The 17,362-nt window shown below is 34.8% G+C and overlaps 3 protein-coding genes across 4 annotated transcripts; 1 reads left to right on the top strand and 2 right to left on the bottom strand.

Annotated features, from left to right (window-relative positions):
* The first annotated feature begins 2,093 nt into the window (after window positions 1-2,093).
* On the top strand, window positions 2,094-5,717 carry LOC111499790 (CBS domain-containing protein CBSX3, mitochondrial-like). Its single transcript, XM_023151480.1, has 6 exons — window positions 2,094-2,291; window positions 2,985-3,251; window positions 3,353-3,434; window positions 4,285-4,358; window positions 5,145-5,205; window positions 5,293-5,717. Exons 2-6 carry the CDS (start codon window positions 2,991-2,993, stop codon window positions 5,433-5,435), a joined length of 621 nt encoding a protein of 206 aa, XP_023007248.1. The 5' UTR covers window positions 2,094-2,291; window positions 2,985-2,990; the 3' UTR covers window positions 5,436-5,717.
* A 988-nt stretch (window positions 5,718-6,705) lies between these two features.
* Window positions 6,706-12,997, bottom strand: LOC111499720 (ABC transporter D family member 2, chloroplastic). Of its 2 annotated transcripts, none has more exons than XM_023151359.1 (11): window positions 12,523-12,997; window positions 12,238-12,439; window positions 12,052-12,119; window positions 11,066-11,392; window positions 10,807-10,971; window positions 10,195-10,423; window positions 9,239-9,477; window positions 8,816-9,131; window positions 8,049-8,320; window positions 6,949-7,109; window positions 6,706-6,860 (listed from the first exon to the last, which is right to left on the bottom strand). In XM_023151359.1, the coding sequence occupies exons 1-11, from the start codon at window positions 12,829-12,831 to the stop codon at window positions 6,749-6,751; spliced, it is 2,400 nt and encodes a 799-aa protein (XP_023007127.1). In that variant the 5' UTR covers window positions 12,832-12,997; the 3' UTR covers window positions 6,706-6,748. The 2 variants fall into 2 exon arrangements, with proteins under 2 accessions (XP_023007127.1, XP_023007128.1); XM_023151360.1 differs by having other exon boundaries at window positions 6,804-6,874; window positions 12,523-12,996.
* A 664-nt stretch (window positions 12,998-13,661) lies between these two features.
* On the bottom strand, window positions 13,662-17,288 carry LOC111499777. The gene is made up of 5 exons (XM_023151461.1): window positions 16,959-17,288; window positions 16,723-16,857; window positions 16,595-16,632; window positions 16,414-16,480; window positions 13,662-14,131 (listed from the first exon to the last, which is right to left on the bottom strand). The coding sequence occupies exons 1-5, from the start codon at window positions 17,145-17,147 to the stop codon at window positions 13,775-13,777; spliced, it is 786 nt and encodes a 261-aa protein (XP_023007229.1). The 5' UTR covers window positions 17,148-17,288; the 3' UTR covers window positions 13,662-13,774.
* Between the last annotated feature and the right edge of the window lie 74 nt (window positions 17,289-17,362).

The following is a 17,362-nucleotide window of genomic DNA, read 5'->3' as shown; positions in this document are numbered from 1 at the left end:
CATTAAAGCACAGAGAGGTTAGGACTTAGTATTACACGATTCTGATTGTACAAAAATCATTTGACTTGTGACTCGGGAACGATGAAGATGGTTATCAAATAGGTAGGACCATGGTTATAAAACCATGCTTGTGTTTTTTTATAGTTTTAAAAACACTCTACGTCTGACTTAGGTATAGGGGCGAAAGACCAATCGAATCGTCTAGTAGCTAGTTCCCTCCGAAGTTTCCCTAAAGATAGCTGAAGCCCGCGTACGAGTTCTATCGGTAAAGCCAATGATTAGAGGCATCGGGGCGCAACACCCACAACCTATTCGTAAACTTTAAATAGGTAGGATCATGATCGTAAGATCATGCTAATGTTTTTTGAGAGAAGATGATGTTTTAAATGTTTTCGACATTTATATAATAGATGATCTTTTCTTTTAAGAGTTATATTTCAGCATAAAACATGAGCATGAGACATTAATAGTGACTTTGAGGTCATAGAAACTTAAGGTCATTACATCAAGCTTAATACATTCACGAGTCTTTACGTAGTTCCTTGGCATCTAATTGAAGAATTTTCGTTGATTTAAATTAGAAAATATAACAAATTCCAACCTTTTTGTGTTTTATATTATAACCTAATTTGAGCTATATTTGGATTATAATATTGATCCTTCTGCAACAAATGGAATATTTTGATTAGAGTAATATTACAGCAAGCACATCACAACTCTCACACAAAACAAAAGATTTGATATGAAGTAAGGCGAAAGTGATGGTTTTGTTTAAGAAGTCCATGGATGAATACATTTGTTTGACTATTATACAAGGAAAAACCCTTCTTATCCGCCCGCCAAATATAGTGCCAATAGTCGCATTGTTCTTGAAGCCAAATTTAATTCTCCGGCCAAAAAAACTTCAAGCTTCCCATAATTGCCATTAAAGTTACACCAAAACAATATCGTTCGTAACAATTTTTCTCTGAATTTTCAGCTGTATTCCTATTTGAACATGAGAATATGCTCTTCTAAATCATGGGCACAAATTCACAATAGAATCATTTAGAGATTCTTATGTTAAACGCTATTTAAAGAAAAACCGAAAAAACTAAATGGATATTAAACGTGTTTGTTTGTTAGGTTATGTTTCATTTAGCATAACATCACAAACAATGACCCAAAACTTAGATTATGTTTTATTTTTCTCTCTCTCTAACGTCTATCATAAACTTCTCCCAAACTCCATTTCAATTATTGTGCTCGATATGTATAATTTTAAAAATAATATTATTCCCCGAAAAAAACGCTAAAATAATTTTAATTTTTCGGTTCAAGAAGAAACTAAACTTATATTCATAGGTTTTTTTTTGGGAATTTTTACAAGATTTTGTTTTTCTTGTATTTTTATTTACAAGAATTTAGTTATCGTAATTAAAAAAATAAATAAATAACAAATAACTATTTGTTTTTTTTTTCTTTTTAAAAATATTCTGGTTTTTTAATTGTTTTTTCAATAAATTTCATTTTAAAACTATTTTTTAAAACCGTTGGTATTTAGTGTATTTTTAAAATATTTATGAAAATAAAAAAGGAACGTTATTGTTTAAAAAAGGAATAAAAATATTTAAAAAATTAATAGTAAATTTAATGGCATTATATATATAAATTTAAAATGATGATTAATAAATTCGAATTTGAGAAAGGCAACCGCCTAAAAATAAAAAATTATTAAATGCACATGATGTGTCGTTTGTTTTAATATTGAAAAGGTTAAATTAATAAAAATATTCCATTAAAAAATTTTAATAATATTTTAAACTAAAAAGAAAAGTCATCATACAGTTAATATTATTTTCAAAAATACTCTTCAACTTCTAAAAAATATTTTTAAACTTTAAAAAATTTAATTAATATCTTCTGATTTGAAAAAATAAAAATAAAAAAAAGATTCTTACTCCAAAATTATATATATATATATATATATATATATATATATTTGGACGTTAAGAAATAATATTATTTTAAAATGAAGGGTTAATTTTGATTTTTTAAAAAAGATATATAAAATTATATATAAAAGGAAAAAACAATAATAAGGAATTAGTAGACTAAGGAAGAATGACAAAAACATGGGAGCGGGGAAGAGGTCCGAAAAACAAAAAGAAAGAGAGATAAAATCGGGTCTCACGGTTTTATGACCTTCTCCTTCCGTTAGGTTTCATTATCCGAACCTCACACTTCGCCATTACTCGTTTCTTCTCAACTTCCTTGAAACCGGAGATTTTCTTGTGGATCTTCTTCATCAGGTACTCTCTCTCTTTTTGTTTTTGCCATTTCATCCTCATTTTGTTATCTATCGCATGAATCTTATCGTTTTTCTGCGATCAAGGTTGAACTCTGGTATTTGGATTTGTTTTCGTTTCATTGTCTCTTGCTGGTAGTCACTTTCGATTTGTCTCTCGCTCTTTGTTTTAATGTATTCGTGAAGCTCTGCTCTGCTGATTGATTGTTTTTCATTGACTACATCATTTAATAGACCTGTGCTGGTTTTGACCGACGCCGGAGGATTCAAGAAGTGCTCCACTGAGTGTGTAATTAATTGATTTTCTTCATCCTTATATTCCCGTTCACATTCTTCCACACTAGGTCTTCTTATTTATGGAGTATTTTAATACGGAAGAGCCGAGCCAATTTAATTTTATTGCTAAATCTGGCATTTAACTCGGAGAAAAGAGGAAAAATAGAATAGCTATCTCAGGTCACAATGAAAGAAATGGCGGACATAGATCGTGCTTCAATTATCAAGCTTTTTGCAGGATGTTTTTTTTTTCTTCTTGCTATGTGGATTTCTACACGTAAAATTTTTGTCACGGAAGTTTAAAATTATCATTTTCTTGAGTACGGGTGGATTTGTATTGGACTGCTGTCTTCTGATAAAATGGCACGCTCTTCAAGCATTAGAGGGTTTATTGTACAATTTTAAGCGTCTGTTTCTTCAGGTAAAGATGCAAGGTGCTGTGCGATCATTTCTATCACACGGAAACGTTGTGAAAACTGCTGTTCTGCAACAAATTCGTCTAGCAAACCCCCAGATGAGGCCTGCAATGTTTTCATGCTTTACGACATCAGCTAATTCTGCAAACATTGAAGAACATGGCTTTGAAAGCACTACTATTGATGACATCTTGAAAGCAAAAGGCAAAAGTGCTGACGGATCATGGCTTTGGTGCACTACAGATGACACAGTTTATGATGCCGTCCAGTCGGTATGCATCTCTGCACTGTTCGAAAGTTCTCATAATCTTTATAATTGTTTACTTCTGCTGCTATTTCTACTTACGCACTCCCCCTTTTTGAATAAAAAAAGATGACTCAGCACAATGTTGGAGCCTTGGTGGTTGTTAAGCCTGCGGAGCAAAATTCAATTGCTGGTATTATAACGGAAAGAGGTACGTGATATGATTTGCTTTATAAATGCAGATATTTCTCTGAATGAATGGGTTCAACTACAAAATTATGGTCCTATCCAATTATGAATGAAGAGATTCATTTACACTGTAGTTTGGGGAAAATAACAAATGCATGTACACTTGATAACCACTTTTCTTTTTTGAATGCCAATATGTGTGGTGTGGTTGAGAATTTGAACCATTTTGGTGAAGAATATGCCTTAACTAGTTGAGTTATGCCTAGGTTGGCTACTTTGAAAATTTTTGAAGTTCCCAATATTTTGCAATCGGCTAATTGTGCCAAATATTGGGCTTCAAATTCGGCAAGTTCAAACTGCTGATCAGTTTCTTTTTGCGTTGCTAGTCTTTTCAAGAAAACTATCTAATGTTTTCTTGGAGGCGGAGAGTAAATTTGCATTACTTCTGCAGTTTTGGAGTACCCAAAATGGTTTCTGCTGAAGATTGTGCCGTGTAGACTAGAACCCTGTAATTTAAGATTAGTTGGCTTTACCTCTTAATTTTTGGTTGAGACTGCCACAACGTAAGAATCGGTTTTGCACCATTGTATGAATGAGAAAGAAATTGCAAAAGTATTTTGAGCTTATATCTAGTGATTATTCAAGGTATTATAGATTTGAATCCACATCTAACCGTAATTAAAAGGTCACCACATTGTGGCATCTTCATTTAATAATTTTTCATTTATTTGTCATTTTTCCCTTGCCTACAATTAGTTTTCCTTGTACTATAACAATAGTGTGTTATTTCTAAGCTCTAGGTCCCATAAAGCATCTTCTCATCTTTTGGAATGCAATATCTCAAATTCAGCTTTCTTTTCGTACGTTTGTAGATTATCTGAGAAAGATTATAGTGCAAGGCAGGTCTTCCAAGTCTACCAAAGTTGGGGATATCATGACTGAGGAGGTATAGTTCTGTCACCTTTTATGTTATGTCAACCAGTCTGGTTTCTTCTTTACCTCCTGTTTAAAAGATAATCGTTCTTTCTAGAGTTGCAATATCACCATTGACTCTTCATAAATGACCTGAAATGATCTGACATGATTAGGATGTTTGCTTAGATTAAGTTATTAAGTTTGAAAGAACAACATTGTGTTGCATTGATTTTTTGTTCAACATTCTATCAATTTTTTTACTCCAAAGGTAGTTTTGAAACATTTATGGAAGGTTAAGGATAATTGAAACTTATGAAAGGTTAATGGCAATATTGCAAAATTTTGAAAGGAGTATTTTTTAAACCAGGGACAAAGAGGGTATTTAGTTTCGTCACTACGATGACCATCCAAATATATTTAAGACTGAAAGAATGACACTTAGTCACTTAGATTTTTTATTCAACATTTCAACAAATTTTTTACTCTTAATGGTAGATTTGAAACATTTACAAAAGTTTAAGGTAGTTTCACAACATTTGAAAGAATAGGGGTACAAGTGACAAAGTTCATGGGTCATTTTTATAATTTAGTTTTTGTTTCCTAAAAAAATCAACTACCTTTATTTGCATAGGTATATATGGATGTACTTTTTTTTTTTTATAATTTTTATGAATAAACAAATCACTTGATGTTGCTTTAATTTGCACACGGGCCTCGATTATTTGTTTAATCTACCCTCCATCTATACATATAATAGCCACACAAAATATTGAAACTTCGAACAGCAATGACAAATTCCTTTAATTTGTGTTTGCAGAACAAACTTATCACTGTGACACCCGACACCAAGGTTTTGCGAGCCATGCAACTTATGACTGGTATTACAATACATTGTATTGCTAGATTTGCTCCATTTTTGTCTACTTTCTTTATAACCCGGAGAAAACTGTGTGCATGGTGGACAGATAACCGAATTAGGCACATACCCGTCATCGATGACAAGGGTATGAAAGGCATGGTGTCGATCGGAGACGTGGTTCGGGCTGTGGTGAGCGAGCACCGAGAGGAGCTAAACCGCCTGAACGCTTTTATTCAGGGAGGTTATTGAGTTGCTGCTATTGACTTCGCTTGCTTGCTTGCCAGTATGATGTTTGGAAAAACCAGAACGGTTCATTTCTTGTAAATATAGCCTGGTATGTGCACTCTCATCATGTTGTATGGTTGTGCTCAATGTTTCTGGTACAATAATTAGTGTCTGGACCTATTATGTAATAATAGACGCCAACTTTGCTTTCCTAATTTCCTCCTTAAGCTACATTTCTTTTTTATGGAGATGACAAAATTCTCCCGACGTGGCGACTCACCCTGAATGAAGCAATCAATTTCTGCTTGAGACAGGTTCGAGGATTTTATTATTATTATTATTATTAGTATTAGTGTTAGTATTCTTATTTAACTTTGGGATTTTTCTACCTTCACATTTTTATGAATAATTACAACTTTCTTATCTTTAATTTATTTAATGGAAGTGCTGGATATTTAAGAAACTAATAATTTAAACGGAGTAATAAAGATATTAATTTCCGTTGACTTTTATTCCAATTTAGGCCATTTATAAATTATGATAAGTTTCGATGAACCATTAAGACAATCATAGGTTCAGGCTTCTCGTTGATTTCTCCAGTCTGTTGGATAGATTTTATATATATATAGAGACAGAGGTGTATTTTGGTGGTAGATTTAGAAATTAGATTTTAATTCAAACATTGTTCCAAAATGCAATTTAATAATACATTAATACAAGTAGCTGTAAGCTAAATATTAAATTGAATATCAACTATTATTTATCAACTTAAGAACATGTTTTATGCTATAAACTTTGTACAATTATTATTTTACAATTACATATAATGTATGATATATTATGTTATACATGTTTTAAGTTCATAAAAGTAAATTAAATTTATAACATAAAATATCGTATCTATTAAAGAAAATATTTTTCTACTATAATTTTGTTTTTAAAATTTCAAAATTTGGATACACTGACAAAAGGTCTTATATTTTTTACCATTTGAATCACAAAATCTAAAAACAAATATCCATACACTCAAAGAAATTAAAAACAAAATCAAAATTTCCTACCAAACAAGCCCTTAATTCCTCTTGAAATTTCCCACCAGTCCTTCACATTTAACTTCTATACAAAATTTGATAAAGCAACAATAACGGTGAAAATGTGATAAAGCAACCAATTACAGAAAGAGTTTTAAATTTTTTTTTATAAAAAAAATGGATTAAAATTATTGATCATTTAATTTGGAAATGAAAATATAACCATGATTGCTAATTAAAAGGCTCATATTTCTTTGCGCTAAGCTGATTAAGGTGAGGCTGAATAAATCATATATCCAATTGTCTTCATGAGAGAAGTAATAGCGAAATTGTTGAAACCTCACCTGACATAGCTCCGGAAATATTCTCTGACGTCCTTTTAGGCGACCCCATATTTAAGATCTTCATTGGTTCTCCTCTGCAAAAGAAAAACTACTAAAAATAGAAATTTGAGGATTAGAAGTACAAAATTATAGGCATCATATTACTGCTTTGATAATTCGTACAAATCATCACGAATAATGGGTTCAATGTTCCAATTGGGTTGCTCGCTATTGGACAACTTGGATATATGCAAAATACTGTTATGGTGATGGTGTAAAGTACTTCGATGGCCAATGCTGATATATGTTATTCCAGCATCAGCAATTTGCTTGTATAAACGTGCCTGAAGAAGCAGAAACAAGAGAAAAGTTGTACTACAAAACATTCCTTGCGAACAAAAGTTAAGAACAATTCACCGACACGAGTTGAATAAACAAAAGTGTTACACGAAAATAGATACGAGCAATATGCAAGACAGGAGTTGTTGGACGAATGCACAATAACAAAGCATGCAAATCAAGTTATGGACTGAAGAAAATATTCAGTAAAGATGGTAAGACTGATATTTAAAGAATGGAAAACTATGATGGTGGCTAATTTTGACGATCTTCTTGTTAAATGCGTTGGGAAGGAGGCTTAGTGGGGCTAAGATAGCAAAAAATTGTAAAGTAAAGAAAGTTCACAAATGGTGACTAGTTCCTAGGGCATTAGATAATATAGAGTCAAACGGGTATCTTCATATGGATGTCTACAATTATTAAAGCGGAAGTAAATAGTTAATAGTAGATATAAAGAGACAGAGGATAAGCTGGCTGGACAACCCTAGTTAGGTTATGACAATGAATCTCAACAATGTGGTACATATGAGGCTGCATAAAACTTGCAATGAAGGTCACATACATGTCATTTGCATCTCTACAACAAACTTTCAAGACATGAATAAGAAAAGCCATAGTTTATTTGGCATATTACTTTTATTAAAAGGAAATTTATATCTGAATATTCTCATACGATGAACGTTTCACTCTACTACATTTGGTTGTCGAAGTAAGCTCGAATCTATTTCCTCTAAACAATTTATTATTCAATCTGTCTCAGTACTGTTTCCCTTTTATGAAACAATTTTTAGATGCAAGCACAAGGTCTATGTCTATCTAAAACAGAAGGGGCGCATGTTTCAAATGAGTACTTGTCTTAGAACACATAACAAATGAAAGAAAATAGATGTCAGCTATAACACATACATCATGATTAAACTCTAGCTGAATGTTTTCAGTAGTACCTCATTTGCTTCATCCAAAGCACTTGTAGACTCATCCAGCAGGACTAACTTTGGTCTTGAAAGCAATAGACGTGCAAATGCAATACGTTGCTGCTCACCGAGAGAAAGAACACTGGACCATTCGCAAGTTATGTCCAGGCTACTGAAACGAGTCAATAAGTAGCCAAGACCGACTTTGTCCAGAACCTGGACTAGGTCATCTGTTGTTGGCTTTTCAGGATTTTCGCTAACATTGTTGATATTTGATGCACCCGTCAAAAAGGAAGGGAATACTGCGAGCCAAAAACAGTCAGTCTGACTACCTCATGAATTGATTTACTCTTAAACGAAATCAAAATCAATCGACGCTATATGATAGAAAAGCGTGTTTACATGACTTGCAAACAGAAAAAAAATCAACGCTAGTTGAATTACACATAGTAGTCAGTCCAAGCAAACCATTCTTTCAGTGACACGGGCAGCTTTCAGTTACGTTCTGGATTGAATAACAAGAATAACGTTTCCCTTTTTAGAACTTCAGAAAGCAACATAATGAGTACATTTTAACTTTCTAGAAATATCATCACATAAACAACCGTGGCAGGTATGGCTAGACATTACACACTAATAATACCACTTAATTGAGAAAAATAACTAAATAAATAAAAGAACAACAAACATGCTTTCACATATTGTTAGTTTTAAAAAATATCTCCACAAGAATGTAATCCAGAAATGAGTCTGTGAGACTGATGATATTCAAAATAATCATCGATCGGTACACTTACCATTTGATTCGACATAACCTGATGTAACTGCACCTTCAGCCCATATAGGATAAAGCAGTTGCTGACGTAGAGTACCCAAAACCATGTATGGTCTTTGTGGAAGGAAAAATATCCCTTGATAATTTTTGTTGAGTGGTCTACTGTTTGCTTGGGATATATCTTCTCCTGTATGCGCTTCCATGGGCCCTCCATTTTGAGAAACTATCTGCTCAGGATAGTCATTTATATAAAATGTGATTTTTCCTTTTCCAACATTCCAAAGACCTGCCAAAACTCTTAACAAAGAAGTCTTGCCACACCCGCTAGGTCCCATTACCTGTAAAAGTAGTTCCATGCTAATGAATTTCTAGTCCACCACAGGTTTATGGTAATACGATGTAACGTGATAGATCTTCAATATATAAATGAAATAGTTTCACACACCAGCAAATGCTCCTTTTCTTGAACTATTAGTTCCAAGTCTCTGACCAAAGTAGAGCCATTTGGTGCCCCTAAAGTCAAATTCTCAATCTCCAATAATTTTCCACGTTTGTCTAGGGTCATGGATCCATTTGATTCTACTAGAGGTGAACTGTCTACATGGGAGTACATGAGATGTATCTCTTCTGAGATGTTTGAGAGAACATTAGGAGCACTGCCATCCAAGAGGTCATCAAATTCGCCTGCATATTTTGAGGATTCAAAACCAAACATATCTAGTAATCGACAAATTAAGATATACAGTTGATCTCTACCCTCTATATTCCAAATCCCACAAACACTGATCTCAATCAGTAACTCCAATGGTAATGGCCACTAGCCCCTTGCTACTTACATCATCATCATCCTTCTTTTACCAGCATTCCTATGTTTTATTTCTCCACTCTTCAATCATAATCCTATTTCTGCCTAGTAGTGATGTTTCTTCCTCACAATATTCATACCAAAATTAAAAGTGAGTCATACAACACCGAACCAATATACTATCAAGCAAATGTTCAGATACAAGTATTCAAAACAATTGGTTAAGAATGGCAAAGTAAATCTTGCATGTCAAATGAATTGAGAATAAAAATAAAAAAATAAAAAAATAAAAAATTGTATATAACACCATACGAGTGAAATAATACTGAAATGGTGAAAAAAGGCTAAAGTAATTTTGACATGACCTAAAACAAAGATGGATAGATGCATTCACAAAAATGTACTCTATATACTTTCAAATTTTACTTGAATCACACAGGAATATCCTTTCTTAGATTCCAAGTAGATCTATATCTACTCCTCATGCATGTATGCTACTATGTTGTCCAGAAGACTGATCAGCACACTTCCCCTTTCAGAATCATTCATCGGGAAGGAATATATCCATGCAAGAAATAGAAGAAAGAGGACAATACCTAAGCGATCAATAATTGCTGAAAAAGCACTGATGGCCTGAAACTGGAATACAATGATGGAAAAATCCCCAAAGATGTGATTAAAAGCAGATACTGATTGATTAATAACACCAAACTCAATTTTCCCAGAAAAGTACATTGGGGCAACAACTGCAGCCGGAAGAATTTGAATGAGGTAGCGGTAGCCACTGGTAAAGAACTCAAGATTTCTGGATGCTATTAATAATTTCTGTGATGCAGCATATTGAAAGAATACGGTAAGAACCCACAGAGGTGAAGAAGCACAACTATGGTTACGAAAAAAAATATCCAACATTAGAATACTAACTACTACAAAATGGACGTTGAGCTTTGACATAGATTATCTTGTATCAAAATTAAAAGCCCAAAGCTTGAAATATCTAAAGTTGTTAGGACGAGAACATTGAGATCCAATGTAATACATATTTACGTGTAACCCTGAGTTCAGATAATACCATAGACGTACTCGTACTTTTTATTCTGACAAGATGATAGTAAGATATTAGGAAACTTATATTAGAAATTGAAATAATCGCTCGACATGAAACAGCACTTTGAGATATAGACATATCCAGCTATTAAAATACTTACAGTCAAATTCTCAACAGCACTTCTGAAACGCTGCAGAATAAGCTGCATCTCATTCTCTTCACCACCATAAAAAGCAATTGATTCAGCATTTTCACGAATGCGAACAAGTCCATAGCGAAAATCTGCTTCTTTCTTTTCTTGCAAGAAGTTTAGATTAACCAAACCCTGCAATAAATGGACGTTAAAACTAAAAAGAGTCTGGCTAGATAAAGTTTCCAGGAAAAGAAAAAATCATTATAAATCAGCCAAGGAAGTTCACCTTTCCAAGGAAAACACTAATTGCCGTTCCTCCAATCGAATACAAAAGAAGAATGACAAACAGTGGTGGATAGATACCATACAAGATATTACTAAATGAAATCAAATCCACTGTAGAATTGAAAAGTGCCAAAGAGAATGACAGAGCTGTCCCTGTGAAAGAACTGAGATCGTCAACAATCCGCTGGTCCGGATTATCAATAATGGATTGGGACTGAATTTTATAGAAAGACTGGTTCTTTAAATAACGTTCCATGTAATGTTTTGTCATCCATGACCTCCATCTAAGGGAAAGCATGTCCTTTGCATAATCTCTCAATACAAAAACCTGTAAAGCAGTGAATTCGAGTCAGGTAACACAGATGAGATGTTTATAGTTAAATTACCCATGAGAAGAGTTGCGTAAATAAATTATACGTTAAAAAGTATTACTGATGAAAATTCATTTGGACTTGTTCATAACTTGAAAGCAGGACTTTCAAGTGCTGTCCTTTTCTCTTTCGAAATGTTTCTTACTGATAAATGAAGCCAACATTTTTATTCTGAAGACAACATTAAAAGCATTGGACGAAATGCTCTACTCTCACTAGGCTATAGAAACATTTAGGTGCGAGTGTGTAGATATATGAGGACTGAGTCTTTGATGCATAAACTTCTTACTGAAATAGAGTCAATGTGTGAATAATTAAACTACTTTTGCCAAAGTGAGCTTAGGTAAGGAGTAATTGGTCTGTACTCCTCCCCGTAGATTCATTATTTAATATTTGGTACATGTATGGCTATATAAGAACTATCCAAAATAGAATACAATCTCTTCCTCCACATGACACAACCTTTGTCAACACTAACACCCATCCAAGACGCTAGAAGATCAAAAGTGTAGAGACTAATAGCATCCTATTCCTTTGTTTTTAAATGTGGTAAAACAGAGTAGACTAGTAGAACAGTACCTAAGCGAAAGTGGGGGGAGGAGGCCAGTGTGCTCACCGGAATACCTCCAGCAAAGGCACCAAGGTAGTACAGGAGTTGCTTAGTGAACTGTTCTTGGTCCTTGTCTGTTCGAGATACCCGTTACGGAGGCGAAAATGTGAATATGAAAATAACGAGGTTAATTAATGGAACAAGCATTTGTATACTGTCGATTGTAAGAAGGAAAATGAACTGAAGAATTACTAGCAAGAGCGTTGTAGAAGTCGCGGCCGAGGAAATTGAAGCCAACGCTGATGCCGGTGGTGCCCAAGGTCAGAGCGAAGACAGCAGCCAGTTGCCATCGAGCTTGCACTTTGTCATCCGAGAACCAATAAGGAGCAGCAACTTTCCAAAACCTCTTCAGCAGAATTTTCGGATCAGGTCCAGGCCTCTGAGCTTCCTCATTCTTCACCATCCAGAATCAAGCTCAAAGTCATTCTCCACAAGCAATCAGCAGAAAGAAATTAAACAACACAACAACAGACTGACCTTATCTGGACCTGAACCTGGCGTTGGAACGTCCGGCGGCTGAATGGAGGAGGACAAGTCGGAGGCAGTAGCAGAAGACCTAACGTTCATGAAACGACTCCTAGATTTCCTACAAGCGAGAGTTCCGCCGCTGGAAACGGCCATGACAGCGGCCGTTGGAGTTAAAAGTTTACAGAATCGAACATGAAAACTAACTCCTCCGCCGTAATCACGAAGCTGAAGTTGCCGCCGGTGATACTTATACGTTTGATTATCGGTAACCGTGGAGGAAATCGTGAAAACAGAGGACGCTTCTGAGCGTAGTATCATCTTTTCTTTGAATCGAAGACGAAAATGTCTTCGGCTATTACATTAATTGGTTGAACAAAGGAAGATTGACAGCAGAAGTTGAAGAAATTGGAGAGGCCCGTCGTGGTCCATTGCAGAACGACAACTGAAACAGATAATGGTTTATCTTTGGAGTTTGAGATCATAACAACGCCACGGCTACAAAGAAATTATTGATTTTATTAAACGCTTAAATTCAACGTTTCAAAAATCCGTGACGGTTTATTCCAAAATTTTCTGGTTATTATTTTATTATGATTATATTTTCTGCTAAACTACAGATTTAATCCTATAATTTTTTTTTTAAAAAGTTGTTTTTTTTTTTCAGATTACATTCATTTTTTCTAACTATTATTACTATTATTATATGTTGAATTAAATTATAAATTTATTCATTTTTAAATTTTTTGTTATTTTTAAAGTTCTAATTTAATCATTGTTTAATATTATTGTTTTATATTCAATTTTTTTTAGGAATAAAATAGTCTTTATCAAAAATTAAAAAACAAAAACTAAATAAAAATAACTTTAAACTTTATATTTTATTAAATTTTTATTAAAAAATTTCATCTAACCCCTAAATTAAAAAAAAAATATTAAAAAATATTGTTACTATTAATTACCAATGAGAACTATTGGTATTTTGTTTCAAAAATATCCTTGAAATTTCGAATGTTTTGACAATACACTCCAATTTTGTACTCTATTTAAAAAATACCTACAAAATTTTTAAAATAGCATAACACTTTTTAACCACAAAAGTCTTATGGTCTGGTTTTACATAAATCATAGTCCACTAGTCGAGTCTCGTGTGGTGGCTCTACGTAATAAATTTCTCATTAAATTATCGTTTTCGAGTTTAGCTTTGACACAGAAAATGGGACTTCGTATAGATACAGTTTATTTGTGAGATCAATATTATAAATCACAATAATGTATTAGTTATCAGACTAACCGTGAAACCCAACAAAGCACCAGCTGCAACTTCAATCTCAGTGTGGCCTATTGATTCTTTGAATGACTTCCATTCACTACCCTCCCTTCTTGACCCTTCTTCCACATCAGTTGCCAAGCTCGACGATGCGATATCCTCCTCCTTTAACGGACTCAGTACCGTCAAGGCCCTGGTTCCTTCCTCAGATAACAGGGGACTGCTGCTCTCGAGTTGCGAGTTGACTCGACGATCCTGATCTTTATAGGAAAAGGATGAGTTCACAGGTGTCTTTGTTGGCAATAGCGTGTTGATTGCTTTAGCATGTTTTCCAACTTCTCTTCTGACTCCCTGCAAAATAAGAAATTTTGTTGTTGATTACTCTTACTGATACCAAAAAGAGCAGGTTATAGTGTTTTTAATACTACAGGAGATTCTAAAAAAGGAAAGAATGTATATAGGGAGTCTAGAAAGGGCCGTGAAGTGAGCCTTAAAGAGATAGGTTTCCCATTCGCAAAATTCTTCAATCACAGTATAGCAGAAGGCTTACAACATCTTGGTTTCCATGAAGAAGAAGCCCAAGATCACAGGCAAGCTTCCCACAGCAGTATTTTCACCGCCTCCTAGAGAAATAATCCATTCCGACCACATTTTATTTCAACAAGTTAATTTTTATGCTGAAGCCCCAAAAGTTTAAAGATCTTATGTACACTACTTAATTTGGCGTGATCATAGGAGTAAGCCGTAAATGACTTATAGAGTGGGAGCTCGTGCCACCCGACAGACTTCCACCCTACCGACCTCCAAACCTCTTCTTAGTATACACGTTTTAAAGCCTTGAGGGAAGCCCAGAATGGAAAACCGAAAGAGGACAATATTGGCTAGCAGTGGGCTTGGACAGTTACAAATGGTGTCAAAGCTAGACACCGAGTAGTGTGCCAGCGAGGACGTTGGGCCCTCAAGAGGGGTGGATTGTGAGATCCCATATTAGTTGGAGAGGAGAACGAAGCATTCCTTATAAGTGTGTGAAAAGCTCTCTCTAGTAGATACGTTTTAAAGTTTGGAGGATAAGGGAAAGCCCAAAAATGACAATATTTGCAAGCGGTGGGTTTGGGTAGTTACACCTCTAGACTGCTACAATGCTACAAATACTAAAAGAAAACAGAAAAAGGGAACTCTTGACAAAGATCTCTAGAAGCTTACAAACTCCGGCTGGTCTGATTAACAATGATCAAGAAGCTGCTGCTCAACTCATAGCCAATAACAACTTTCTCCTCCATTTCCTAAAGCCTCCGACTTGAAGGATGACAATCAAGGGAATGACAATCAAGGGAATGCCAATCAGGTTTATCACAAATTTTCTCAAGATTCAATTCAAAAATCACCCCCTTTTGTTTCTTCTTTAGGAATCATCGACCAGTTTTTTTGCCATTCAGATGAGGTCTATGATTTGCCGCAGCCAACAGAAGTAGATTAGACAGAGGGGAGAACCATTTAAGCCTGTCCGTTAGAACCTCATCAATTATCTAATAAACTGTAGAACTGAGGTTACTGGGTCTAAACTCTAAACTTTCTAACTGTTATGTATTGCATGCGAATATATATACACATACATCCAGAAATAAACATATACTTATCATTTCCAGCGACCAAACCACTAATTCATTTCCATCGAGACTGCAACTTCCCATTCTCCGATACCACCGGACAGAACCTTGTGCGCATCAATGATCAGAGCAAAAGTCCAAGAAGGTTAAAATATATCATAATACACAATAATTGCTAGTGCAGATCAAATACTATTGCAATGGGGTCAAACTCCAAGATAAGTACTTAATATTCGCTTATATTATATATCGGTTAACCATTACGATCATTCACCTACCTTATTCAATAATTGAGTTTTGCCTTCGTCTGATCATGTAATATAGCTATAGTTGATTAGCATGAAATCCAAAACAACACGAATGAGACTGCAACATGAAACATAATATTGAAGAAGACTAAAACAAGCCAACAGGAAAAGAAGACACTTTCACAGTATAACAACGGTGCTATTCAAAACTAATTTAGCTATTGCTCAAAAAGATATCAAAAGAAGCTTAACCTATTCTACGATTCTCAATTGAAATTGTGATGTACATAAGGCTATTGTCAAACTGAGCATAGCATAAATGCTAAAAAGATGTGCCCTCGACCAAGAGATCAAGAGGTTTGAATTCCCCACTCCGCTTATTTGAACTCTAAAAATAAAAACTTCAGTACAGGGTTTTGACCTGCTTTACTTCGTTCGATTCGTCACACTTGTTCATAAGTAATGATTTTTTTTAGGATCTATATCCATTATTCACCCAATAAAATTGGTCATTGGATGTCCTCCAGATAAATTCGAAGATACAGAGCATAAAGAAGATATCAGAGTCCACATGGTAAAATTATGAGATCAGTTTCTCTTTCCATCGATGTTCCTCATCCATAGAAGTCCATATTAACTTACTTAGCAGAGCACAACAGAAAATGGGGAAAAAATCCCCATTAATCCGCAGAAGAATGCCAGGAAAAGAGTTGGGAAGATTATTAACAAGTAGAACGTGCGCTAAACAAGAAAGAAGAAGAAGAGCCTTCGTACTTGCCTGAGCATCATACATAATAAGGGACGCGTAAATTACAGTTATGCCAAAAATTGAATCTGCAAGACCCCTGCGATTATATTCTTAAGTAATGTCATGAAAAGTTATTCTGAAAAAACAGGCACACAACTTCTTAGAAACGAAAGCCAATCAACAAAGAAACGCATATTGAGTAGCGGATTACCTCTCAACGCCGAGAATAGTGGCAGCGGCGACCACCGCCTGAAACACATGGCATAACAACAGCAGCGACGGTGGTGATTATATTAACAAAAGAATTCAGAACATACAAAGCAAATAGAGGCTACTAACAGAGGAGTGGGTAGAAGGGAAGCCTCCAGCTCCAAAAGCAGTTCTAAAGTTGAACTCTCTGCCATAAAAAAGAACAGAAGTGAAAGGCTTCGCGAGTTGCCCAATCGCAGCGGACACGCCGGCAGCAACTAAAACCTAGAAAACAAATAAAGCCAAATTGAAAACAATATTCATCCATTAAGAACAAGAAAGAGACGAAATTATCGATACAGAGTGAGAAGAAGGCAACGGATTACCTTGTTGTGGCTGAGTTGAATGAATTCGTCAAGCAATAGAGCTCTCGGAGGGGTGGATTTCAAAGTAGAAGGGCTTGATTTTGCGAGACGAATGTAAGAGTGGAGGAGGCGATTGTAATGGTGATTAATCAGCCGAGTATGAGGGGGAGAGGGAAGGGCAGTGGCGGAGGTCCACCATGGAAGTGACATTCCGTTTGCAACGGCAAGAAGAAAGGTGAGGGGAAGAAGTTTGAAGGTTAAGCTCAGAGGGCAGCGGCCATTGTTAATCTGTTTCCACCCACTTCCTTCTTAACCACCACTCTCCAACTCCCTTATCATCTTTTTAGTTCATACCTTTCTTTCTTTTAACGTAGTTTTCATATTTCTTCTTTTTTTTTTTTTTTTTTTTTTTTTTTTTTTTTTTT

This window comes from Cucurbita maxima, unplaced genomic scaffold, assembly GCF_002738345.1.
Source record: "Cucurbita maxima cultivar Rimu unplaced genomic scaffold, Cmax_1.0 Cma_Scf00027, whole genome shotgun sequence".
NCBI classification, from domain to species: domain Eukaryota; kingdom Viridiplantae; phylum Streptophyta; class Magnoliopsida; order Cucurbitales; family Cucurbitaceae; genus Cucurbita; species Cucurbita maxima.
Note: the sequence above shows the minus strand (reverse complement) of the source record. Positions and strands in the feature narration are given on the sequence as shown.